Source organism: Bufo bufo, chromosome 3, assembly GCF_905171765.1.
Source record: "Bufo bufo chromosome 3, aBufBuf1.1, whole genome shotgun sequence".
Taxonomy (NCBI): domain Eukaryota; kingdom Metazoa; phylum Chordata; class Amphibia; order Anura; family Bufonidae; genus Bufo; species Bufo bufo.
The window spans coordinates 626,908,981-626,936,728 of record NC_053391.1 but is presented as its reverse complement, the minus strand read 5'-3'; the positions used below and the strand labels follow the sequence as shown (position 1 = coordinate 626,936,728).

The following is a 27,748-nucleotide window of genomic DNA, read 5'->3' as shown; positions in this document are numbered from 1 at the left end:
TGTAGTTTTTAAAATGGGGTCATTTTTGGGTGGCTTCTATTATGTAAGCTTCACAAAGTGACTTCAGACCTGAACTGGTCCTGAAAAAGTGGGTTTTGGAAATTTTCTAAAAAAAAATTCAAGATTTGCTTCTAAACTTCTAAGCCTTCTAACATCCCCAAAAATTTAAATGTCATTTACAAAATGATCCAAACATGAAGTAGACATATGGGGAATGTAAAGTAATAACTATTTTTTTGAGGTATTATTATCTATTTTAAAAGTAGAGAAATTGAAATTTGGAAATTTTTTACTTAATTTTACCACTGTCATGAAGTACAATATGTGATGAGAAAACTATCTCAGAATGGCCTGAATAAGAAAAAGCGTTTAAAGTTATTCACACATAAAGTGACACTGGTCAGATTTGCAAAAAATGGCCTGGCCCTTAAGGTGAAAATGAGCCCAATCCTTAAGGGGTTAAGGAAACAGCTGAGAACAATTTCCATTTTCCTCTCCTATGGGCAGCTGCGAAAGGGGGGACAGTACGTCCTGAATATCTTTATTTACAATACATCTTTTAAGTAGCATGCTTGACCTCAAACAGCACTTGTCACCAACTTTTTTTTTTTTTGTTATTTTCAAGGACCACAGCTCGAGGTGTATATCAGAAAGTCTAGGTGTACAAGCAGATCCTGAGATGTCCTGGTCGAGTTCCTTAGCTACACCACCCTCTCCGACTGTGATCATTGGTAAGAAATTGGAAGTAGACAAATCTTTATGAATGTCTTCATATGGCACTAATGTAGTCTTAAGTACATGTTCAGTATGGTCAGGTAGATGTTACGCTGAGGTGGTAGAAACGTTATTCTACATGTTTTAATGTCATTCAGGGAGCACAGAGTGTACATTAGGGTGTTTCATTTTTCCAAAGATGTGATTTTCATGACTTTGCTTACGCCCCGAGTCTCAGTGATGTAAAATTTCAAGAAGATTGGATAACATTTAGGGGTTTCACACACTGATTACTTTTATTACAACTCTCACTCCTGTGCCTAGGAGGTTGGTCTAAAAACGACTTCAGTTTCAGGACCCCAGGGGCTCTGCATCAAGCAAGGTGGATGGCAAAGGCAATATATGCACTTAAAATTGTCCTCTTCACTAAACAGTTGAATATTCCTCAACGAGAATTGAAAGGAATGAAACAGGTTTTACATTTTGTCAGCCTCATATATGTTCGCTTTTTGTGTAAGGCAATTGTAAGTCGATGGGCTCCAAAGAATGATTTGGATATGCTCCAGCTTCTTAGCATTTACCCAGATGCAGACATCAAAAAAAGTGCTCTCACAGTTGCTAAGAGACATCTTTGGTATCTGTCAGAAACAAACGTAGGGTTGGCTTTTTTGGACGAACGTATTACTCAGGCTGTTGAGGAAAATATGACAAAAAATTTAGAAACCAAACCTGCAAAGTAAAAGGAAATGAAACGATTACAGGGTAAAAACCTAGTTTTTAAAGGAAAATACCTGAGCCATTTCGTTACTAATAAAACAAAGACGTTCTTTGAATTGTTTGGGATCCACGACGTGACAGAATACTACATTGATTCTCTAAGAAGCCATGTGAATGCTCTTAAGGTGGTCAATGATACCGCAGAAAGAGGAATTGCTCTGATAAAAAAAAGTTTAAAGAATCGGTCAGGGACGAACAACAAAAACAATTCTTATTGAGGGTAGTTGAGCATCACAGAAAAGTCGTCACCAAGCAAAAGAAGGGATTGCATCGTTCAAAGTTGATTAATATAACACATGTTTTGCCTATCATACTACCTATTAATCTTATTGTCTAGCTTTAATATTATTTTAAGTTTGTGATTTCTAGTTTTCCCAATAAAAGAAATTAACATCGAAAAATCAAATTTTTTGCCTTTTTTCTTTACAAAACTGATCAAAGTGTGCAACCTCTAAATATTATCCAATCTACTTGAAATTTGGCATATATATCTTTTAAATCACAGACACGGGGAATAAGCAAAGTCTGCATTAAATTTTTTTCCGTTACAAAATGAAACACCCTAGTGTACATAGACCAATTTTTGTAAATGGTTGGCTTTCTTGATTACGGTAAATTATGACTGACTCTGTGAGGTCACTGCAACCTCCTCTAGCTACGTCCCCAAAAAAACCTCAAACTTTATATATTTATATGCACCGTCTTCTACATTAGAAGTTATAACAAGTACAGTAATACCTGTTAAAGCTATTGGATGGATTTGGGTAGTAATGGCGTAGGTATAAGATATTGATGATGAGAACTAGGAGGACTTTCTCTTGAGTAATGCGTCATGGGATTTCTGTCAAACCTCAAGCTAGTTTTTGGACCTGACAAATTTCACTTTATTGCAGAATTTGTGCACACTCCAAAAATATTTATAAAGCAAAAATGGTACTCAAGACCTGCATATATTAAGAATCTAAAATGTATTAGAGGTCACCACAGACATATAATAAACCAAACAATACCTATATACAAAAACAAAAAATCTAAATAATTCCTAAATTTCCTGAAATCTAATAATGATGATGTTCTTTAGATATAGTTATACAACTAGTACAGCGATAGTCCAGTTATTTTCCAGGTACTAAGCAGTCACTAATAGGCCATATTTGCCAATGAAGTTTCCTGCTACTAAGTAATCCGATGTATGGAGGCAGTGGTTATGCTAGTTGATGACTATACACGTGGTTATACTATGCAATTGTACTGTAAGTGTCCAGAAGCCTTCCTCTGTTCAGTAGTCTCACTTTGTGTAGTTGGTGACTGCGCAGTGAAAGGATCGGGGCGATGTGCTTCAAAATAGATGATAAGCTGTGTTACCGGCCTTCTGTGCCAGTGTATGGATTTTCCAATCCAGCGCATAGTCATGACAGTCCACTGAGTAGTGCTGATGCATCGGCCCTGCACAGGCGCTTTAAATAGTACTCCTTGGACCCTAGTTCACACCTAGTGCTCTGATTTATTGTGTTTAAAAGCTTTTTTTTTGTTTTATGTTTATTATTATTATTTATTTTGAAATATTGTATTTAATTTTTGTATATATAAATTATTTGGTTTATTATGCATTTATTGTGACCTCTAATACATTTTAGATTTATATATGCAGCACAATTTTTGCTTTTACAAATGAGAAAAGTAGAGAGTTCGACCCGCGCTGAAAAGTGTAGTGAAGTGAGGTTATTATGATATACAGTCCCCCTTAGGGTCCATTCACACGTCCGTTGTTTCTTTCCTGATCTGTTCCGTTTTTGCGGAACAGATCTGGACCAGATCTGGACCCATTCATTTTCAATGGGTCCTGAAAAAAAATCAGACATTGAGCTGTCCGTTTTTTTTCAGGACCCATTGAAAATGAATGGGTCCAGATCTGGTCCAGATCTGTTCCGCAAAAAACGGAACAGATCAGGAAAGAAACAACGGACGTGTGAATGGACCCTTATACTGTAGTGCCGCTAGTAATAATAACAACCTGAATGGTAAGCTGAAAAACCAGTGTTCACAACACAAAGACGGATCGCTTGCCTGTTTGTGTGGTCTGCTGATGTTCCTCTTAGGGATGATGGTGGTGTCTTGCTATAAGGTACGTCAGTCTTCAGCTTCTGCTCTCAGCGCGCGGTCCCAGCCGGTGACGCTCGCGCGCGAGGGAAGCCGCGGTAGTAATCCAGGAAAGGAATCTTCTGTGTGACGTCACACTAGGTACGGGTACCTGCTTGGACCAAAACACCAACGCGTTTCGGAACTATCGAGTTCCTTCCTCAGGGATAGTCTTGGCCCCGCCTGCTGATGAATAAATACTAGGGGTGCACCGAAATTCCGGCAGCCGAAAATATCGGCCGAAAATGTACCTAATCCATTTCGGCCGATATTGTTACATATCGGCCGAAAATATGGGGTGTGGGATTTGTCACCCACCATCTGCGGGCGGGCGCCGGGCGGGCGGTTCACTGCATCTTTATTTTACTTTACAATCGTGACGCTCCAGTAAGAACTCTGCAGGCAGAGCGGAGGGCGGCGTAACGTCACTTACTCACGTGACGCGCCTGCTCAGCCTCCCTCATTCATAAAGTGGGCGGAGCAGATGTGTCACGTGAGTAAGTGACGTTACGCCGCCCTCCGCTCTGCCTGCAGAGTTGTTACTGGAGCGTCACGATTGTAAGGTAAAATAAAGATGCAGTGAGTGATTAGTCTGCTGTGAGCAGCAGGGCCGGGGCTGTTATGGGTAGGGGGATCGGTCTATGGCACTGCTATGGGGAGGGGGGATCTGTGCACTGTTATGGGGAAAGGGATCTGTGCACTGTTATGGGGAAAGGGATCTGTGCACTGTTATGCCCATAACAGTGCACATATCCCCCCCCCTCCATAACAGCGCCACCCACAGATCCCCCTCTCCATAACAGCGCCACCCACAGATCCCCCTCTCCATAACAGCGCCACCCACAGATCCCCCTCTCCATAACAGAGCCACCCACAGATCCCCCTCTCCATAACAGCGCCACCCACATATCCCCCTCTCCATAACAGCGCCACCCACAGATCCCCCTCTCCATAAGAGCGCCAATCGTTAAAAAAAAAGTATTTTAAAACTATTTGGGCAAAAAGGCAGTTTCGGTTTCGGTTTTCGGTCAAGGGCATCCTGAATTTTCGGTTTCGGTTTCGGACCAGAATTTTCATTTCGGTGCACCCCTTATAAATACTCATCCTGTTCTCACCACTACTCTCAATAGCAAGGCTGTCTGTTTACTTTCTCTATTTCCACCATTCTAATTGCCCCATCTCAATATATTTAGATAAAGGGGGTCTCACTTTCTATGTCCAGTGTATAAGTGTATATTTATCCAAGTATTCTTCAAGAAAACGCAAAAAGTTCAATTTCATGATTAAGACCTACAGGTGCCAGCGTATTTAAATTGTAAATCCATCTTGTTTCGTTTTTTGACATCAATTTAATGAAGTCCCCTCCTCTGGAGTCTGGTATAACTTGTTCCAATGCTCCAAATTTTGACCCTTCAAACCTCCCCCTGTGTTTTTCTTTGTAATGACGTGAAAGTGGATGACCATCGAACTTTTTATTTATATTTCTGATATGTTCTCCTATTCTAATCAATAATGTCCTTCTTGTCCTCCCCACATAGAGTTTTGAACAGGGGCATTTTATGAAATAAATGACACCCTTGCTATGGCATGTAAGATAATGCTCTATTTTATGGGTATTATGTACAGTCGCTATTGCTTTTAATGGCTCAGTCTGTCTTGGAAGATGGCATGCTTTACATACCTTACAGGGGAAGAAACCGACTCTATCATTTCTGCTTTTTTGGGATTCTGGTTCTCTAATTCTATTTTTAATGATGGAGGGAGCAATTAAATTACCCAAATTTTGCGCCTTTTTTGAATATAAAAGTTGGAAAAGGGGGTCATTTTTCCCCTATAATTTTATCCTGCTTGAGGATTTCCCAATGTCGCTTCACAAGCTGGCGAGCTCCGTGCTAGTCCTGTATACTGATAAATTAATGTGTGTGTGATTAAAGGGGTTATCCCATCTTTTGATGTCTGCTTAATTGTGTAGTTTTTGACACAAGTATCAACTTACCCAATATAAGTGATTACCGATTTGTCCTCTCTTTATATATTTGACATTCTTTTTTAGCATTGTTTACAGCCGGTTGTTATTGTTTACGGCCACCCCAGCGACATCTCTCTGTGCCTGCGCGCTTGTTAGTTCTCCTGCGTGAATGATTTCCTGCTCACACGGGAGCGCGCACGCCAGGCAAGTAGGCGGAGTCTGTAGATCAGCAGACCGCTGAACCTGCTGTCAGTCATAAGAAATCTAAACGCCCCCCTGACTGAGCAGTTTAGCGAACATGAGAGAGCAGCCACGGCATGGAAAAGAGAAGGTGGGATAACCCCTTTAAGGATTAGGATTGTGAGGCTCACTGAGGGAAGGGACTGATGCGACGGTATTATCTGTGCAGTTCTGTGTATTATGTACATACTATTTGAGAAGCAGGAAATAAAAAAATATATATAAATTGCTAACATGTTTATGTGTAGAGAAGCACAAAAGATGAATTGTCTGTCAGCTGTGCAGTCCTGCTCCTTATACTGCACTTCTATGGCAGTCATATGAGGTCTCATCTTATTTCACAACCTTTTGGCTTTGCTGTTTTGTAGCGCAAGCTAAAGAAGAAGTTTGTAAACTAAGGAAATATGACAGAGAAGATGTACTGGTGAGTAAAACAGTATAATAATTGATATGTCTTTTAGCAGTTACATTGGATATGTTAATGGGGTTGTCCCACGTCCAGCCCCGCTGTCGACTAATCAATCGCCTCCCTGGTGACACGGCAGGAACGTAATGTGACCGATGAGCTTCAGCTGTCACGTGCCATTCCTGCACTCGTCATCACTGAGGCCAATTGGCCGGCAGTGGTAGCATACATGTAGATGTTCAGTCACACACCCGCTGCGGCGGGGACAGGAGTCGTGGCGCTGGAACCAGGGCGTTCTGACCAGATGAGTCTTTATTTTTATTTTGTGTATTTAACTTTCTCGCCCAGTTTCCTTGGGGGACACAGAAGACCTTGGGTATAGCTCATCTCCATAGGAGGCGTGACACTAAGTGAAGACTGTTAAGCCCCTCCTCCACAGCTATACCCTCAGCCTGGAGAGAGAGACTGCCAGTTTTTGCTTAGTGTCCAAGGAGGCAAGACACTCCCTGCTCTGCAGGGCTGGTTTCTCCTTGTTTAAATTTTAGATTTTTACTTTTTTCTTTTCTTTTTGTTCCAGATCATCAGGGACAACAGAGACGCACTAGACCTCTCTGTTTCTCCCGGGGTTGAGCTGCGCCAGTGCCGGTCACCCGCACTGCTGCCTCCCCCACAGAAGGCAAGGTGGATCAGGGCAGCCTCGCTCCCCTACATCCCGCCAGCGCAAGAGTCGCCCGCACGCCAGTTCCTCTTCCAGCGTCCTGCCACTACGGTGCCAGTAGCTGAAGGGGCGACCCTGCTGGAACGGACCGAGGGTGAAGACGGCTGTGGTAAGAGAGGCTTCTCCAGCCCTACGTCCCCCACCCCCCCCGGTCTCCTGCGTGCCTGACCCTATACTGGGCCTATGGACCCTTCTGTCCCTGCTAGACCTAGGCTGGCCCCTGGGCTGCCGCAGGGCGACATTCTGCTCCCTCTCTCCTGGCCTCCATAGGTCATTGGCACCCTTCTCCCTACAAGAAGAATGCCTGGGGAGCTGCAGAGGTCCGCAACTAGCTGCCCCTGACGGAGGGGTTATGCAGGCGTCCCACCCTCACAGGCACCCGGTCTCAGGGTCCCCCTCCCTCTTACCGGCTACTGCTTCAGGGCCAGAGCCTTGCTGCCCCTGACCCTCCTCTGCCCTCACGGGCACCGGCCCAAGGGCGAGGTGGTTGTGGCTGTCGGCCACATGGGGCGCTGTTATAAGCCAGGGCCCACTCCATGGGTAAAATGGCTGCCGAGTGCAGGGTCCTCGCTTCCGGGCAGCGTGGTGGGCACCCGCGGCCTGCAATATGAGCGCTATGCTCCAACAGCCCCAGGCCGACCGTCGGAACATTCCGGTCGGCCGGGCACCGCAGACTTTGCGGCCGCAATCCCGGCGCTCTATCCGGGTCCCCGGCTCTTCCGGCCCGCGGGGTGGGCACCCGCGGCCGGCATGTGCATGCGCCGCTTCGTTCCCCGGCCGGTACTTGAATACTGTGCGGCCCCGGTCAGCCGGGCGCCGCTAAAGATTTAGGCCCCGGCTTCACGGCCTACAGTTACTAGGCCGCAAAATTGGAGGGGGCTGGAACTTCTCCAGGCGGGAATTCTTCCCGCCGGGAGGTTCCCCCGCCCCCAGGGGATCGCAGCGCCGCCCTCCAGGCCGGATCCCTGTTAACCCTTTGGGTACAGGCCGGCTTCAGATGGGCCTGTATGGGTGCCCCCAGGGGATCGCAGCGCCGCGGTACAGGCCGGCTTCAGATGGGCCTGTATGGCTGCCCCCAGAGGATCGCAGCGCCGCCCTCCAGGCCGGATCCCTGTTTAACCCTTTGGGTACAGGCCGGTTTCAGATGGGCCTGTATGGCTGCCAACTCCCCTCCGCCGTGCCCCTGTAGGTGGCTCCCCTTTCTGCCTCAGTTAAAAAAAAAACAAAAACAAAAAAAAACATATTTTTTATTATATATATATATATATATATATATATATATAACTTATGGGCTGCGCAGGACGCTGCAGCCTCATGTCAGTACATGCCCCCCTTCCTTAGGCGGCATGTCGCGCTCCCCGGCTGCGGCGCGGCCAGGGTCATTTTACCCTCCTAGCCCTCTCTCACGATACGGCGCTGGTCAAGTGCATGCGGCCCTTTCTGTAGTCAACATTCGTCACCCTCTCCAGTTATGGCATAGGCGGAACGCTACACTCTCACTAGATTCGTTGCGATCTGTGCATGACCCCCTTTCTTAGGCGGAATACTGCACTCTCACCAGATACGGTGCTGGCCATGTGCACGATCCCCTTCCATTGGTGGAACGCTGCACTCTCACTGGATTTGTTGCCGATCATGTGCGTGACCCCCTTCCATAGGCGGAACGCTGCACTCTCTGGATCGCTGACGCCCATAGGCATGACTCCCTTCCGTGGACGGCATTCGGCACTCTCACTAGATTCACTGCCAGCCATGTGCATGACCACTTTCCATAGGTGGTATGATGCACTCTCATTGGATTCGCTGCCGGCCTTGGGCATGCCTCCTTCCCTGTGGCGGCATACATACACTCCCTCGGTCGGTGATGTTCTCTCGCCGGTACGTTGTTGGCCATGTGCATGAACCCCATACATGGCGGGGTGTTTGCACTCTCACTGGATCCGCTGCCGGCCATATGCATGACCCCTCTTCCGTTGGCGGTGTACGCACTCTCACTGGATTCGCTGCCGGCCATGGGCATGCCTCCTTCAGGTGACATACACACATTCTCACCGACTGATCGCACTCTCCCTGGATGCGATGCTGGCCATGTGCATGACCCCCCCCCCCCCTCTTTTCTGGGCGGCATACTACACTCTCACCGGATACGTTGCTGGCCTTGAGCATGGCCCTCTAACATGGGTGGAACGCTTGCGCTCCCATTGGATACCGTGCTGGCCTTGTGCGTGACCACCCCTCATTCCATGGGCGGAATTTTGCACGCTCACGAGATTCAAGGCTGTCCTTGTATGTGCCGTATTGGACTTGCACATGTTCCCCTTCATTGGGAGTAGTTACACTCTCACGAAGTTTCGGTGTTGGGTGAATTGTTGCACACTCACTTAATGCTAGGATAGCCCTGTGCATGTCCCCCTTTCTCTAGGTGGACCTCCTGCATTCCTGCTGGATACTGTGTGGCTATGTGCATGGCGCCCTTCGGGGCGAAGTATGGTATGCCCTACTTCTCTGACTGTTGCACCCTTGCCGACTGCAATTTGCCAGGTACATTTCCCCCCTTTCGGGGCGGTCAGTTTTGCGTTCCATTGCATACCATACTAGTCTTGTGCATAACTCTTTTCAGTTTGCACTTTGCACTTCCGTAGATACTGTGGCACTCTGGCTGGCCTTCTTCGCTGAGTGATATTTTTGCAGTGAGCGGACGTTCTTGTGCGTTGTTTGGGCCGTGTATACCTTCTCATCCTGTAGGTGGGTTGGCCTTCTCACTGCTTACGGGGCTACTCGTACGTATGCCTCCTTTCCTCCTGCGACATATTTTTTCTCTTGGGAGACAGTGTTTGCAGCAAGCCTTGCACTATTCTCTAAAGAGATCATTCTGTCCACCTGTGTAAGCCTAAGGTGTTGTCCAACAAACAATAAATGAATGCCTTATATATAAGTAGACGGCCTCTACCTGCTCGCTACTGCTCCGAGCTGGGCGGTGCTCATTCATTTCGTTGGCCCTTCCGCCGGGGAGTGTTCGTGGTTCCTAGACACGTACCCATTCGTCTTCCCGCAGCATTGTTTCCCTGCGCTAGTGGTCACATGGTCGAGAGTGCTGTCTGCAGCGCCTTTCGCATTCTAGGTTGGCTCTGGCGGGACTACGGTCCACTCACCTGCTACTATTTCCTCCTACCAGGTTCGGGCCGCTCTTCTTGGGAAGGTCACCCAACTTCTCTTGGGTGCTCGCTTACCCAGGTCCGGAGGACCTCCACCTTGAGTTCTTCAGGGTATTCGCTTTCTGCGAGGCGGTGAACCGGGCGTCTCAGTGTAGCGGGGTTCTGTTTTTGAGCAGTCCTATGGCTTCTCTGTTGCCCACTCCTCCTTTCTTTGGAGAGTGTTATCCCGGCCTCTGTCTCGACTGCCTTTTCTCGCCGGTTCTGTTTGGCTCCCATTCGGTACGGATCTCTCCGATGTGGCTTCTGTTCCGGCCACGCTTCAGAGGATGTTCCTTCTCTGCCCTCCCCTCTGGGAAGAGCATGGTTGTTCATGTGGATGGTTCTGGTGTTCCTTTTGGCCTCGTACTGTCCCCCTTGTCCACACTGACTGTACTAGCTGTGTGCCTATCTAACTGGTCTACCGCGTTCTGTCCTCCCGCTAGGTTCAGATTGCGTTTTTTTCCATTCTAGGCAATGTTTCTGCTATGGATTTACCTTCTCGGTAACTTGGGAGGACTACCATTTAGTCCGTCTTCCTGTGGTGGCTACATCGGCTTGGGCTTTAGCTTGTCTTGTCCTGGCATCGGGCGGTTGCTGGGCGGACCCTTCGGTTCCTGTCCGTCTGCTCCCCCACTCCGGGTGGATACGGACGACTTTGCTCGGGGCCGACGGGACCAGTTCTACCGACCGTTCTGCCCGTGTTATTGATCATTGGGTTTTTCGCCCGCTTGCCCAGGCGACTCTAGTGGGCTCGCTAGTGTTCGCTTCTAGCCGAGTTTTCGTCCAGGATGTGTAGGACTTAGGGCTTTACCTGGGGTTCTGTGGGAAGCTGGGCGTTCCCCCACTCTGCCTTTCTCTCTCCATGGTTCTGTCTTTCTCCAGTCCGGCCTGGACCTGGGGCTGGGACTCTGTTGCTTGAGGTATCAAGTGTCGTTCCTGTCCTTCCTCTTTCAGCGTTCCCCGACCCTCTGGGCCTGTCAGGAATTTCTTCCATGGAGCGGCTCTCGGGTTCCTTTGTACTGCCCTCCGTTACCGTCCTGGGAACTACATACTGGGCTCTTGGCGCTCCAATTTTTCCTTGGAGCCGTTACAGAAGTCCTCTCTACTCCTTCTGTCCTGTACGGTTGGGTTTCTGTAGCCATCGTGTCTCTGACGGGTGCCTGAGTGGCGGCCCTTCTTGTTCCGAGCCTTCTGTCTTCCCCCAGGACAGGGCTGTTCTCCATTCCGTCTCTTCCTTCCTTCTGAAGGTGGTGTTTGTCCTTCATTTCATTGAGGCAGTCGTCCTCCCCTTCCCACCCCTGGGAACGGACACTTCACCGATTTGGACGTTGTTTGGGCCTTGCAGTTTTTACTTGGAGATCTCCGACTCTTGTCGACGTTCGGTCTCTTGTGTTTCCAGGAGGTCCGCGCAAAGGGTTGACGGCCTCCAGGGTGGCTTTCCTCCGCTTTCTCAGAGTGGCTCTTGCTGTGGTTGCCGCACCAAGGGCAGAGTTCTGCTCCTGGTGTCACCATTCATTTTGCCAGAGCTGTCGGTTTTTCCTGGGCCGGAGGCATTAGGCTTCGGCCATGCATTTGTGCAAGGCGGTCACTGGTCTTCCTTGCACACCTTACCGAGTTCTACAGGGTGCATACTCGGTCTTCGGCGTATGCTGCCTTGGGCCGCCTGGTCTGCAGGCGGCGGGTTTTTTGATGCCTTCGGGTGCTTCGCCTTGGTGCTGTGGTCCCTCCCCCTTTGGACTGCTTTTGAACGTCCCAAGGTCTTCTGTGTCCCCCAAGGAAACTGGGCGAGAAAACGAGATTTTTGTATAACTTACCAGTAAAATCTCTTTCTCGCTCTTTCCTTGGGGGACACAGCACCCACCCATTCTTTGTTCTTCTCTGACTGTTTCCGAGTTTGTTTTACCCTTTGGGTAGTGGGCTTGTTGGTTCCACTTTTTGGACTTTGCCTTTTCTCACTACTTGGACACGCAACTGGCAGTCTCTCTCTCCAGGCTGAGGGTATAGCTGTGGAGGAGGGGCTTAACAGTCTTCACTTAGTGTCACGCCTCCTAGGGAGATGAGCTATACCCAAGGTCTTCTGTGTCCCCCAAGGAAAGAGCGAGAAAGAGATTTTACTGGTAAGTTATACAAAAATCTCGTTTTTTTACTATTTTACTAAGTGTTGTAATTTATCTAATATATTTTTAACCAGCACCTCTCTGGAATCCCTACTTTATAACTTTTAGATTGTGCACAGTCTCTTCTCCAAGAAGAATAATGTTGCAGAAGCTGTTTCTTCAGCAGCCCCTGACACCAAGACGGACAGGGACAGCACAGAGTTTGGTGAGTACGTTGTTAAGAAGTAGGAGTTTCAAAGACTTGGGGTTGTCCGCTTTGTGCATACTACATTTCATAAATGACAGACACTGAGATAAGAAACGACTTCTTTGCAGCAGGCTTACCTTGACCTGTCCATGAGTACCAATAATATAAAGAATCCATGGCGCCCATAGCTTTCCAAGATGGCAAACGTGTCTTCTACTATACGGGCATTGAAAGTGTTTAGTGAATGATGTGCAGAGACAGGTCCCATAGCTTTCTTGTTTTGCACTGATCCCTTGCAGTGCAAAAGGGTGGGATTCTTTGTGTGAGCAGGGTAAAGTAATCCCTGAAGGAATGGTTGGTCTCTTACGTCATTACAGGTCAGTGTATGTCAGCTTCTTCCTTGGCCATGAGATGTCACGGTACATCGGTCACATGGCCCAGTTGCAGCTCAGCCCCATTCAAGTCAATGGGGCTGAGCTGCAATATCAGACATAGCCATTATATAATGTACAGCGCTGGGAGTCTGCCGTGCTCACCAGAGCTCAGGTGTGTACCGCAGCTTCCCGAAACAGCTGATTTGGAAACCATACTCATGACCTGTCCCATGAATAGGTCATCAGTATTATTTCCTTGATTGCCCCTTTAAGTTTGGACTCCATAAATACGTCTTTATTTTCACTTTGTCTTTTAGCCGTAATATTGATTTTATGGCATTTGCTCATCTTTGTCAACATCTGGGCCCATTTCTAGATGATTGATGTCATGTCCCTGGTGACAAACAGCTGACAGTGGTATAATATAACAGCAGTAGCAATGCAGGTCTCTGTTTTCCGGCTCCAGAGTCTCGTCATCTCAACGTATGACCGTTGCCACCAGAGTTTATTATTTTCAGTTGTACAATTTATTTCTAGAAAGATAATGAAGCGATGGGTGCACTTTTTATTACTCTTCTAATTGTGTTCCTTACTTTACAGCAAACACTATGACTAACGAAAACATGGAAAAGTCATCTGACTATCTGAAGGCTCAGCAGAAGAAAACCGTTTTGAATGCCGTTGGAGATGGGGAAGCATGCCAAGTGGTTGAGAATGCAATTGAAGGAATGGAAGATGTTTTGTCCATCTTTTTTACCAATGAAAAACCACCAGAATTGAGAAAAATAAAAGTCGACCGACGAATAAAAAGAAAAATTAAACTATTTAGTAGCGTGACTGGGAAAAATGATTCACTTATCGAAAACACTGAGGAGCAAACTACAACATTCACTTCGGAGAACCTCAAGATACATAGCAAATTACTAGAGCAGAAGGCTTGTTTGAGAGAGGTCTCTTTATCTTATGAGTGGACTCCTCTGAACCTCCCTGATACAACGCAAGAGGATAACTTAGCTGTTGAAATTGACGCTAGTAGTAATACAATGGAAAATTCAACATGTAATGATTCCCAGCTGCACAGGGATGAGCACACATCAAAAGCTTCTAATGAGACCAATAAGTATGGTCAAGATGGCCTTTTAAACTCTTCTCAATATATGGAACACAAAGAGAAATCTGAAGAGCGACTTCCTGATGAGGCTGCAGGTGACAGCGAACCTCTTGTTTCAGGTGATCTCTCATCCTTTGCAACTGAAGGTGACTTTCCTTGGAAAAGTAGCAGTATAGCAGAGCAGAAACCTAAACTGATCCTGTCTACACTGAAAAAGCAGAACAGATTTTTGTACAGCCTTAAAATGGATTATCAGCAATCTGAAACCACTGAGAAGATCGATACGACTCTGCACGGCGAACCTTCAAAAGGCCTGGAAACACCCGATGCCCAGTCCAAAAGTAAGTCTTCTAACTGTAAACTCTTTTAACATTAGAATGGTCATCTGTTATTGACAACCACTATTGGGATGTCCTATTAAGTCAGCCCTAGTATTGCATCAGAACAACGGGGCACATTTATTAAGACTGGCGTTTTGAAACCCCTAAGCTGGTGGTGGGTCCGTCAGAGTTATGAAGAGGCGCCGGCCTCTTCATAACTTTGACGGATCCTCTGCCAGTTCTAAATGTAAGATAGCTTCTGAGCTGTCTTGCATTTAGACCTTTTTCTACTCCTGAAACAGGTGTAGAAAATGGTAAGGCTACTTTCACACTGGCGTTTTGGCTTTCCGTTTCTGAGATCCGTTCAGGGCTCAGTTTTGCCCTAATGCATTCTGAATGGAAAAGGATTCGCTCAGAATGCATCAGTTTGCATCAGTTCCGTCTCCATTCCGCTTTGGAGGCGGACACCAAAACGCTGCCTGCAGCGTTTTGGTGTCCGTCTGGCGAAACTGAGCCAAACGGATCCGTCCTGACAATAGTGTTCAAAACGGATCCGTCTTGGCTATGTTAAAGAGGACCTTTCATCAGAATCAAGTATGTAAACTGAATATACATACATGGAGAGCGGCGCCCAGGGATCCCCCTGCACTTACTGTTATCCCCGGGCGCCGCTCCGTTCTCCGGTTATAGGCTACGGTAAAGTCATAGTTAGGCTCCACCAAGTGGAACCTGCCGGCGTCTCCTTCTCCCATGCTGTAGCGCTGGCCAATCGCAGCGCTCAGCTCATAGCCTGAGAGAGAAAAAAAGCCTCTCAGGCGCTGCGATTGGCCAGCGCTACAGCATAGGAGAAGGAGACCGCGGCAGGCTCAAATGGGTGGAGCCTAACTATGACTTTACCGGAGCCTATAACCGGAGAACGGAGCGGCGCCCGGGGATAACAGTAAGTTCAGGGGGATCCCTGGGCGCCGCTCTCCATGTATGTATATTCAGTTTACATACTTGATTCTGATGCAAGGTCCTCTTTAAAGATAATACAAACGGATGCAGACGGTTGTATTATCAAACGGATCCGTCTGTGCAGATCCATGGCGGATCCGCACCAAACGCGAATGTGAAAGTAGCCTAAATGAGACGGGGCTGCTGGTCCATCACCGCCCATGCTGTGCCCACAATTTTAGACCTGCTGTGAGTGGGGAGAAGTCGCAGATTGCGCCGCAACTAACTGTTGCGCTGCAATCTGCTCCTGAAATACGCTTAATGTAGGTGTACTTCAGCTCAATAAATGACCCCCAATGAGCTTACTTGCCGATTATCCACAGAGTATAGTTGGTCTCAGCGGAGCCACCGACGACAATTTCTACTCCAGCTGTCAAAACTGAACAATAACCTTCACAGAAAAATAAAATCAAGCACCAATAACTAATGTAGTTTTCCAGTGCATTACACAATTTTATAGATATCCTCAAATTTACATTTTAGGAGTTCTCTGGGACTTTTAACAGTGGTGGCCTATTGACATTAATGACATATCCTACCAAAATACCATCAGTGTCTCTCCTGAGAAAACCCCCTTTTAAAGGGGTTTTCCAAAACTAAACATATTCACCTATCCAAGTTACATCAAAAAGGGTAAATTATAATCTGCGGTAAAGGGACCTGACAGGCTGTTTTGGCAGATAGCAGGCTGTTGAATCCAACATTGCCGGTTTCTCCAGTTCACCACCGGATTCCCATTGCCTATAATGGGGTCTGATGGTGATCCGGACGCTTTCCGGCATAAATGCTGGATTTCAGTTGACAAAAAAAGCCCTTGCAACAGTTTTTGTCAGGCCGACATCCTGTGAACAACTGTGAACGTACCCTTCGCTTAATAGAGATCTGACCATTTAAACTTCCATGATCACTGAAGTGACTCTGCCCCCCTCAATTCTCCTTTTCCTATGCTGAGGCAAAAAAAAAAAAAACAGGCGGAAAGGCGCCTCACAGTATGTATGTACAAATGAAAGAACAGATTGACACCAGAAAATAATAGCTTGGGTGCTCACTTTGTCTAGTTGTGGTGTAGACACAACTCCTGGAAAGCTTGTCATTAGATCAGGGGTGCCCTGCAATCCAGGGAATAGCCAGAAGGAAGTCCAGTAGGCAAATGGTCACTCAAACAATGGAAAATACCCATCTGTGCTGTCACCCGGAAGATCCCAGAAAGCTCAGATTTGATAATAAATAGACCTTTTTTATTTATTCCATATAATTGTTATTAATTGTACAAAATAAGTAAAAAAGGTTTACTTATCATCGAATTCGAGCTTCCGGGGTTCTTCCTGGAGCCAGCGCAGCTGGAATATTTTCCATTGTTTGTTTGACCATTTCTCTTTACTTGTCTGTTAGGCTCACAGTGAATAAGGGTCCCCGATTGTAGTAGTTGTGGGGATCCCATCAGTTGGACCCCCACTGACCTGTCATTTCACTTCACTTATCTTTTGGACATTTTTATACTGTTTACTAGTTTCTAAATCTGAATTTTACAGTAAACTATGAAATTTAATCTCTGAATTATTTTACCACCCCAGGATCGTTGGATTTAAAGAATGCTGCATCGCCCCATAGCCTGCCAGAAATAAAGCAAGTTGAAAAGGACGATGACTTTAAAGATAACCGTATGGGTTTCCAAGAAATCTTGGAAGAAGAGGCTTTCTTAAATATCATGCAGACAGATCCAACTGCGACCTCTGGGGTGAAATCAGCTGCTGGTAATTGCACAGAGCTCCAAGTGGCAAAATCGGAGAGCATTTCACAGATAGAATATGAGGCATCACAACACTCGGAAGGGATGGTGGCTCACAGTAATACCAAAGCCAGGGTCTTAGACTCTGTGACACGTGACCATAGTGTACACGAGGATCCTTATACCTCAAGAAAGGATTGTGATTCCATTTGCAGTACTCCGCACCCTGGAAAAGCAGAGTCTAAATCCGCTAACAGGTCATGTGATTTACCAGCAGAAATAAAAATGCTAAGCTTTGTAGGCTTTAAAACGGCATCAAATAAAAAAATACACATTTCAGAAGATAATCTAAGAAAAGCCGAACTTCTCTTAAAAGAAGATGAAGCTCTGCCCATTTCAATCCCTGCTAAAGTTGTTACTGGAGACAAAAACTCTTTGAATTTGATGGACAGAACTGATGATACAATGACACATATGGAATTCCACAGAGCGTCACCTAAGGAAATGGTCACAGAAAGTAGAACTGCTAAAGTAAATGTTTTATTACAGGAAATCTGTCAAAACCCAAGCAAAAGATGTAAAACAAATAATACTCATGACCAGACCACAACGGACATAAAGCTGGAACACGATGAAATGACTGGCAGCGTTGAACCTAACGCTTCTAGGAATTTACCTGAGGTATCACATGAAGAAATAAAGGAAGAAAACAAAACTGAAGTAGCAGCAAATACCCGCAAGCAGCCCTCTTTAGACAGCAAGTCGATAGGAGACATAGGCTTTAAGGAAAATTCTATGCAGGTATTGAACTTGCAAGGAATAGAATCTCACTTATACGACGTCTTTACAGAAAGCCAAAAAGCTGAAATCAATGAGCTTTCTTCTATTTTAGAGAATGCAGGCAGTCAGTTTGACTTTACACAGGTCAAGAAGCTAAATCTGCTTGGATTAGATCATGAAAATATGCAAAATCCAAAGAAGAGCATCAGCGAGTCTCAGAAGCTCAACACGTCAGATGTCTGGGAAGATGTGGACTTCAACGATAGCTTTGCTACTGGAGAAGGAAATCTAGAAAGCAACGTTTTGTGTGTCGTATCAGAACCTGAAAACAAAAGCGACATTAAGACAAATGCTTGCAACATCACAGATAATAATGTGGGCTTCAAACGTGGCGATGGAACCGTTAGTGGATTTACCAGCGGTAAATCTGTTAACATTACTGATGAAGATTTAGTCAAAGCAATAGAGATGTTTGGTGATTTAGAAGAAAAGGCAGAGGAGAAAATGACCAAGACTGTGCAAGATCTAAACTGTTCACCTAGGCCCCAAACTGTCAGTGGTCTACACCTTACAGCTAATGACAGGACTGCTACACAGTCTGTTAGTAATGTGTCCGATACAATACAAGCTACCACTTCACCAAAGCTTGTCCAGTCCAAAGAGAAATACTTTTCAGATATTGAATTCTACAGTAATCAAGAAGATGGGTGTAAGAGCAAGGAAAACCATGCCACTAAATTACAACCAAGAAGGGAGAGACCGAGTAGTGAGAGAAGTCTTTCATTACTAGTTGAGGGTGTGCAAAATTGTGACATTGCTTCAAGTAGCTATGAAAACTCTGCTTCAGCTTCAGACTTGTCTACGATGCCAGTTGGGTTTGCTACTGGAAAAGGCAAAGCAATTAATATTAACAAAGCTGCTTTAGATAAAGCGAGAACTATGTTCATTGATATATTGGATATGTCTGACCCAGGTGAGGATCACTGCAGAACACCCCCAGTCCACGGACCCTCGGGTTTGTTAACAAATGCACCTCAGGCTAATAACACCTTTGCAGAAAAGGAAACCCATGGGCCAAAGTCTTACCATGGTCCAGAGGTTTCCAATAAAGAAAGCAAAGTGCCCAAAGTCATTTTGGATGGCCCTCCTCAGGAAGAAAACCAGAAATTGCATGTGTTAAGAAAAGAGTCAAATTCCCCTCGGCAAGATAATCTAATATCAAACAGGTCATTGTTTAGTACTGCAAGTGGGAAATCTCTTCAGTTGTCTGAAGAGGGTCTAAAAAGGGCTCATAAGGTGTTTTCTGACGTAGATGGTGTTCATGTAGGAGATCAACAAACAGGAATTGTCTCGAGAGAACCTACAGTAAATTCGGGTAGTTTGCTTGACTCAAAGAACATGTCTGCCCTAGTAAAAGAAACCACGTTTAACTTTCCCCAACCAGGTTTTAGCACTGCAAATGGTAAATTGATAGGTGTATCTCAAAAATGTCTCCAGAAAGCACGAGAACTATTTTCTGACATTGGAGAACCCAATGATTTAGATGTTGGACAAAGAAATCCATCTAGTCAAAGCATAGCACAAGTCCGAAGAAATAAACCTTTGGTTAATCAAGTCACAGCAGACCTCTGCTCTGAAATATTGGCAGATTTACCACCCCTAGATAATCTCCCCAACAAAGAGATGTCTACTAAGACTTCTTCAGGTGAACATGAAATTCCCGAAATGAGGGTAATGTCTTTAAGCACTGCTGGTGGGAAATCTATTCTCCTGTCTGAAGACTCTTTGAGGAAAGCTCAAGGGATGTTTAGCAATATAGATGACAACCTCCCGCTAGACGAGGGAAAACGTGGTTCTTCAGTCAACCAAATTGAGAGGAAAAATCCCAAATCTACCTTTCCTCCATTAGGTTTCAGTACGGCAAGTGGTAGAGCCGTAGCAGTGTCTCTAAGTTCCCTCCAGAAAGCAAGACAGATGTTTGCTGCTACTGATGATACCGTATCAGACACAGGGCTTACATATCAATCTACTAAGAGCCTGACTAGAAAGGAAGACACCCTAGAACCTAACCAATGCCTTCCAATCAGTAATGCATCCAGTAGTCTAAAACCAGCTTTGAATCAATGTACTACTAATCCCAAAGGAGAGGATACAAGCATGTGTTTTCCTCAGCAAGAGACCCCCAACAGAAAGATGGCATTTTTCAGCACAGCTAGTGGCAGTCATGTTCATTTGTCAAGTAAGGCTTTACAGAAAGCTAGAGAGATGTTTGCTGATTTAGATGATGGACAGGTAGACCAGCCTCTCCAAGAAAATGTCAAGGAAAAAGCAGAAATGATGGATTTCTCTAGTAAAAATCCTGACAATACTATGCAAGTAAATGCCCAAGGTGTCGCCTCGCTTTCAGTAGGATTCAACACAGCAAGCGGAAAGACTGTGACAGTCTCGCATGATTCACTCCAAAAGGCAAAGCTGCTTTTTGCAGATGCTGATAATAAACTAGATCCAGCAAACTCTTCACCGGACAATACAACAAAGAATAGAAACCAAAGAGAAGAAACTGGAGGCTTCTCTGCAGTCAGCATGTGTCAAACAAGTAAGACAAGGTCTTCTGTGAGCAACTTTTCTTCTTCTTCTAAAGGTAACGAGTCCGGAAACAACACTAGAGAGCCAGTGGTGGAAGATGGTTGTGTACCCAAGACGCCATGTTTTAGCACAGCTGGCGGTAAAACGGTGACTGTGTCCAAGGAGTCGTTGAAGAGGGTACGAGAAATATTTTCTGAAGTAGATAACCACTGCTCATCCCAGCATGATGCCACTGTAGATATGCAACCTAATCCTATATCCACATCTGCCGCAAAAGTATCCCTAAGAGGAAACAACAAGGAGCCTGAACCATCTGAGATACAACATTCCTCTAATGTGCCCACAAAAAACTCATTTGGATTTAGCACTGCTAGCGGGAAGCAAGTATGCGTTTCAGAAGATGCACTGCAAAAAGTTAAATCCTTTTTTGAAGAGTTTGATACGAATGAAAATTTAGAAGGTAATCTTAATGAAAATCAAGACTCTGCAAGAATTCATACACTTAATCCCTTACTGAACAAACAGCCTCTCAAACTCTCTGTCACCAAGCTTGACCACAGACAGAAGAACACTGTTGAGGGAAAGAAAACGACTTCAACTAAGTCTTCCTGTAGTAGTAGCGTTCCACCGCCAGGTTTAGTAAAACACTCAACACCCCTCTATGGTGCCGGATCAACACATTTGTATTTTACATCATCTCATACTCCAGAAAATGAGATCGAGATTGAAGCAGCAGAAAGCGCAAAAGCATTCATGGATGATGAAGATCTGACAGATGCTGAATTAAAAGCCGATGGCTTATTTTTGTGTCCAGACAAACTTCCAAATATTAGAAATGGAAAAAGGTTTCGGTCCGATGATGGAATGGGACGCGGTATGTGATTTCATTATGCTTTATGTTTCAATGTGACTAATGTTTAAAGGTACTTTCACACTAGCATTAGAGGATTCCGGCAGGCAGTTTCTGCCAGATCCGGAAATCCGTATGCAAATGGCATACCATAAGAGTGACTGGACTGAAGACATCCTGATGCATACTGAACAGATTGCTCTCCATTCAGAATGCATTAGGATAAAACTTTTTTTCCGGTATTGAGCCCCTGTGACGGAACTCAATACCGGAAAACTTTAACGCTAGTGTGAAAGTACCCTAATATGTTAAAGGGGTTTTCTGGGACTTTGATCTTGATCACTGGGGGTCGGACTCTAGGCACCCCTGACGATCAGCTGAATGAAGAAGCATCTCCTTCATTGTTTACAAACATACTTTTTGTGGAGATTTTACCATGTGAAGTTTTGTGAACCCTTATTCTGACAAATTCTGCACCCGCAGGTGCCCGCGATGTCGAAGCTTCCGGATGGCTGCACACTGCAGATTGCGCTCAGTTTTTCTGGGCAGATTTTGTGCAGAAAACTGCAGCATAATACATTTCCAGCAAAGTGAATGAGATTTGACAACTCATGTACACTTTGCTGTTTTTCCTAGGTGCGGAAATTGACCTGTTGTGTGGATTTTAAAATCTGCAGCATATCTATTGTTTGTGCGATTCTGTAGAGTGGTTTTCAGCAGACTTCAATGGGGTTGTTAACATAAACAAAAAAACGCAAAAAAAAAAAAACGCACAAAGAACCACACCAAAACCACAATAAATAGTGCAGATTTATGTGCGGTTTTGGTGCAGATTTCTTGCAGATCTTTAGCCCACCTGGACACCATCTGCACAAATTTCCGTTCAGATTTATGTGCGTTTTGTGCAGCATATCCGCACCAAAATCTGTATAATTGCGTTTTTTGGCGCAGATTAGATGTGGTTTTGCCGCAGATCTCACCCTTCTATTGAAAAGGGTGAAATCCACAGTTAAAACCACAAATATAATTGACATGTAATTTATTTAGAAATCCGCTCAGCGGGTCAATTTCCGCACATAAGAAATCTGCAAAGTGCACATGAGATTAGTGTTGTCTCATACACTTTGCTGGCTCTGTAGTACGCTGTGATTTTTTTCCTTGTGGAAAAACCTCCCATGTTCCGCCGGTGGCCTTAGTGCTCTCTGCCTTGATCTGCTTCACAGCCCCTCCCCTCTGCTCTGAGTGACAGCTGTACCATCCAACCAGAAGACCAGTACAGCTGAGCGGAGGTAAAGCTGCTCAATGCAGAGAGCAGATCCCAGTGAAGCTCCACCTGGTGGGCACTTCCAGGAGCAGAATGTGGCAGAATAAAACTTTATATATTCACTACTCCTGGTGATTAAAGCTCCACAAAAAGTTTCTCCTGGCCCCTACTTATTGCTGTCAGCAGTTTACCATGGTCAAAGCTGCTGACTTCAAACTCACCTTTTTTTTTTTTCTTAATATTTTTACATTTATAATGTGTGTGTTGTATGTTATCAAACCTGAAATAAATTACTCATTTTGTACGTCAGCTATTAACCCCTTAAACATATTTTACACACAGGAGAGCCACCCATCAAAAGGCAACTTTTACCAGAGTTTGACCGATCTTTGGAGAACGAATCCAAGCCTGCTTTGAAGCCTCTCACAAGCAGTCCTCACGGTGGGTTATATTTCCTACGAAGCAATGCTTTGCATGTTTACACCAGCTTTCTATCATCATCGGATCATAATGGTCTGGTCACAGAGGCGGCCTTACCTGTCTTCTATGCCTGCTTCTTTGGTCCATCTTCGGCTGACTTTGGGGCCACACGCCAAGTGGAGCCATCAGGAGATGAAGAAGCAGGATGGTTTTCTGTCGCTGCTGCCACTTTTTTCTAATAACGGAAGTCGCAGCGGCCAATCAGATATTTGTAGCATATCCTAGCCATGTGTCACCAATGTCTGACGAGACCTCTTTACGTTATTTTACCATTTTATTGCTCTATTTCTTATGTTAGTTTTTGTGCAGTAAAAAATAAAATGCAGCGTCCAGATGTGAATTTTTTTAATTTTTTTTTATTATTACTCGCAGCTTGCCCTAGTTGTCCCATGTACATTTTCCTGTGTGCTCGTCTGCTGATTTTATACCAATGTGGTTTATTGCATGCAGTCTCTTCTCTCCTTTCATATCCCCATTTACTTAAATCTACTGTTCTCTTTACAGAGCGCCTAAAGGACAGAAGGAAGTTTCTCTACAAGACTTCCTTACAACCATTATCGTCTGGTCCTGCCAGGTAAGTGTCATCTTCGTGATCTGCATCTGCTGTAGTTATCAGGTAGGAGTTGGCGGCGGATTACTGCGGTGTCTTTGTACATGGTTTGATGTGAAAGGGATATCCGCATTCACGCTGTTTCAAAGCTTAGAACCACTTTAATAAAAAGGACTTCAGGATAACGCTCTGTACATTTTTGATAGCATTTCCTGGAAATTGCAGCAATAAGATACATTTATGTCAGGTCTGCCGACAAATGGAGCTTTCACCTGGATTGTCTCCCACATCAGAGCCAACCCATGGATTGGGCTGTAACTATAACAGCCTTTGGTATACATATCAAATGGAGAAAAAAGACATCCATTTTTACAGCATCTATTGCTGCTAACAAAAAAATAATTAACAGAAGCTTCTTAATATAAGTTTGGATTACACTTTATAAGCCCACTTGTTATTTCATGGGATCTATTTTAAGTAGGTGCCAAGTTTATTTGGTAGAGTACCACGTGGCAACCAGTGCCGTGGCCAGCCTGTGTGGGAGCAACTCCTCTGCTGCTAGGCCAAGCCCCCTTGGCTATAGACCCCCCCCCCCCCCCCCCCCATAGGCCTCTGGTCCTGCTGACATAATTGGAATCTGATAAGCTCAGTATTGATTTCAGCTGTTTGATTCAGTCCCATTGCCACAGGTGTATAAAATCCAGCCCCTAGCCTTGTCTTCAGCCTCTACAACATTTGTGAAAAAATGTCTCGTTCTAAAGAGGTCCAGAGTGGTCCTGTAATAGGATAACACTGCTGCAAGAAGTCAGCTTGTGAAATGATTTCCCTCCTAGATATTTCACCATCAGCTGTTAGGAACCACAGCCACTCGGTCATGAAGTGGAGACCATGTAAAGTTACAGAGCAGGGTCGCTGAGTGCTGAGGCATAAATGCGTTATATGGGACCGCACGTTCCCTATCCAATCAGGAGTTTTGTTTCTATTAAAGTCACAGAGGCTCTGCTGAATCAATAACTGCAAAGTACAAACCTCCTCTGACATTAACATCAGCACAATTACTGTGCTGGGAGCTGGGGTTTCCATGGCCGAGCAGCTGCCCAATGCCAGGCATCTGACGGAGTGGTAAAAAGCATGCCGCCACTGGACTATGGAGCAGTGGAAACGTGTTCTGTCAGTCTGATGGACAAGTCTGGAATTAGCGACTGCCAGGATAACATTACCAGCCTGACTTAATTGTGCCAACTGTAAAGTTTGGTGGAGGAGGGATAATGCTATGGGGTTGTTTTACAGGGTTGGCCAGGTCTCTTTCAGTGTAGGGAAATTTTAAATACCAAGCCATTTTGGACATTTGGGGAAGATCCTTTCTTGTTTCCTGTGCCCCGGCGAACAACGCAAGCTCCATAAAGGCATGGTTGGGTGAGTGGAAGAATATGAGTCCTGACCTCAGCTCCATTCAACACCCTCCCAGATGAACTAGAATGCAGATTGCAAGCCAGGTCTCACCTCCAACATCTATGGCTGATGAATGGTCAAACATTTCCACACTCTAAACTCTTGTAGAAAGAATTCCCAGAAGAATGAAAGCTGTTTTATTGGCAAAAGGGGGAACCAACTCCATACTAAAGCCTATGGACTTAGAATGGGATATCATAAAAGCTCGAGTAGGCGTTTGTGCGTTCCTGGTGTCTGTGTTGTTAGTAATTACCTATGGTTGGTAACAATTTTTTGGCAAACAATTAATTTCTTTTGCAGTTTCTCGAAAGGAAAAGAGGCTACCCTGGAAACTATGCATGCTCCTCCCAGCTATCCTCATTCCAAATTGATTGGTTCCAGAAGCTCTTTACCAGGCAGTTCAGCACACATTTCAGCCGATTGTAAAAATGATCGAGACAACGTGTCGAAAACTGTAACAACCTCATTTGTAACCCCTTTTAAGAAGGACCCCCACGTATCTTCAGGTAATGAAATGGTTAACTCTCCAAGACAAGACCAGGATTACAGCAAAGGTCTTCTAAGTAAGAGTCGTATGGAAGTCGGGGCATCTAAGAAGGATGAATCAGGTAGTCATTGACCTAAAATAAATGGGTTTGCTATTTGCAGTCGGGATCTGTGAGGTTGCATATTTTAGAGTGATTCACTTTTCATGGATCTGGGGGTTCTATCTCTCCTTGGGGAGACACCTTAATCGGCACGAGGAGACTTACAGGCCATACATGCTCCTCTGGACTTCTGGGAAGAAAGGGATGCAAATTAGCTCTTAACAAGCTCTGCCTCTAAAGCCACCAGATGTAAGGCAGCTATCCTATATAAGTCAATGTTCGACCCTTTAAATAGGCCTTGAGACATGACTTGCATAATAAATAAGCCAGCACCTCATCTGCAGACAGCTGTTTCAGGGTGATTGCCCCTCATCAGTGCAGAGCAGAGAGTACTCTTCTTGTGGAAAGAGCGCCTTAATCAACACGAGGAGACTTACAGGCCATACATGCTTTTCATGGAGTGACATTTGGGTTTTAACATTGGACTGATCTTGTTTTGTTCAGGGCCAGATTTCTCCAATTTGGTTGCAAATATCTGCTGTGCCAGAGATATGCAAGAGATGAGAATACGAAAGAAACAAAGACAGAAGATTAAACCACAACCTGGATCTTTATACCTACAAAAAACCTCATCTGCCAACAGAATTGATCTGGTAACGGCTGTAGAAGAGAGGCAACCGACCGTATATACTCAGACTGAGGTATGGAACTGCTGCCGGCTATGTTATTCTGTCCAGATGATACAATAAAACTGTGAAATGTTGTTTGTTGAGCTGGAAATTGACGCAAAGATGCGATACTGATCTAATATTGTGGTTGTTTTCACTATGAAGGGATATTGGGCATACGTTCTCTGCAGTGGAGGAGGTAATTTGCCAACGTTTCATTTGGTAGTTGGAAAAGGAAGTTAGAATTTACTGGAGATGAGCAGTGAGTACTAGGGATGTCCCGAAACCATTTTTTTAAGACCGAGTACCGATACTTTTATTTAAGTACTCACCGATACCACTTACCGATACCAATTATGTAGGTAATGTTTTTACAGCAAATTTCAATTTAATTTAGTCATAGGGGAGATTTATCAAACCTTGTACAAAGAAACAGCAGCGCAGTTGCTGATAGCAATGAAAAAAATTAAAGCTGGAATTTGGTTGCTATGGACAACTGCTTTACTTTTCCTTTGTACAAGGGTTAAAAAATTAATAAATGGGCATATAACTGTTTCCCAACCAATGTGCCTCCAGCTGTTGCAAAACTACAACTCCCAGCATTCCCGGACAGCCTTTGGCTGTGCGGGCATGCTGGGAGTTTTAGTTTTGCAACAGTTAAAGGCACACTGTTTGAGAAACACTGGCATATAAGGAGGGGAATGGGCATATGAAGGGAGAGAATGGGCATCTAACAGTGTTTCCCAACCAGTGTGCCTCCAGCGTTTGCAAAACTACAACTCCCAGCATGCCCGGACAGCCTTCGGCTGTCCAGGCATGCTGGAAGGTGTAGTTTTGCAACAGCTAGAGGTACAGTGGTTGGGAATCACTATTATATGCCCATCCCCCCCACCTTATTTTATATATTTTATATTCACTGTTTGAACATGAAATGGAGAGAAATTAACATGCACCATACCCACTTGGCCTGCTGTAATGGTTCTCATGCGGAGGCACCAGAGTACTGGGAGGAAGTGGCTTTAACTTCCTCCCAGTGCTAGGCAACCACATGGGACTTGGGAGACGCCGCACAGAAGTCCCGCCCCCACGCCGATTAGCTGGGAGCGCCGCCGCACGGAAGCCGACACTGGACCCGCCGCCGCCCTCACCGCTGATCATCTGGGACACGGGACCCGCCGCTGCACGGCTATGAGGTATCGGCAACATTTGCACGAGTACAAGTACTGGTATCGGGACATCCCTAGTGAGTACAATGGAACTTAACAACCAGTAACATTTTCCCTGTTGTGTTCCAGCAGTTATAACTTTTTCATTTTTATTTTTTTTGCAGAATTAGTTGTAGTTTTTTTAGTAACCAATTTGGGGTATATATAGTGTATTAAATAACTTTTTTTTATTTTAAGGGGGAAAGATTAACAAACAGCAATTGTAACAAATGTGGAATTTATTTACAGCGTTCACTGTGTGATATAAATAACATAACTTTATCATGTGGGTCACTACAATGATGATAACAAATTTCTATATATTTTTTAATTTG

At 45.1% G+C, this 27,748-nt stretch overlaps 1 protein-coding gene across 1 annotated transcript in view; it reads left to right on the top strand.

Annotated features, from left to right (window-relative positions):
- BRCA2 (BRCA2 DNA repair associated) overlaps positions 1-27,748 on the top strand; it is a gene marked incomplete at its 5' end in the record, with an annotated part of 74,771 nt that overhangs the window by 14,747 nt on the left and 32,276 nt on the right. The window contains 9 exons of the mRNA XM_040422440.1: positions 626-731; positions 6,208-6,263; positions 12,383-12,479; positions 13,436-14,287; positions 16,837-21,231; positions 22,814-22,912; positions 23,456-23,525; positions 25,254-25,561; positions 26,045-26,241. Of these exons, the coding sequence (XP_040278374.1) occupies positions 626-731; positions 6,208-6,263; positions 12,383-12,479; positions 13,436-14,287; positions 16,837-21,231; positions 22,814-22,912; positions 23,456-23,525; positions 25,254-25,561; positions 26,045-26,241 (6,180 nt within the window). The remainder of the gene's footprint in view (positions 1-625; positions 732-6,207; positions 6,264-12,382; positions 12,480-13,435; positions 14,288-16,836; positions 21,232-22,813; positions 22,913-23,455; positions 23,526-25,253; positions 25,562-26,044; positions 26,242-27,748) is intronic.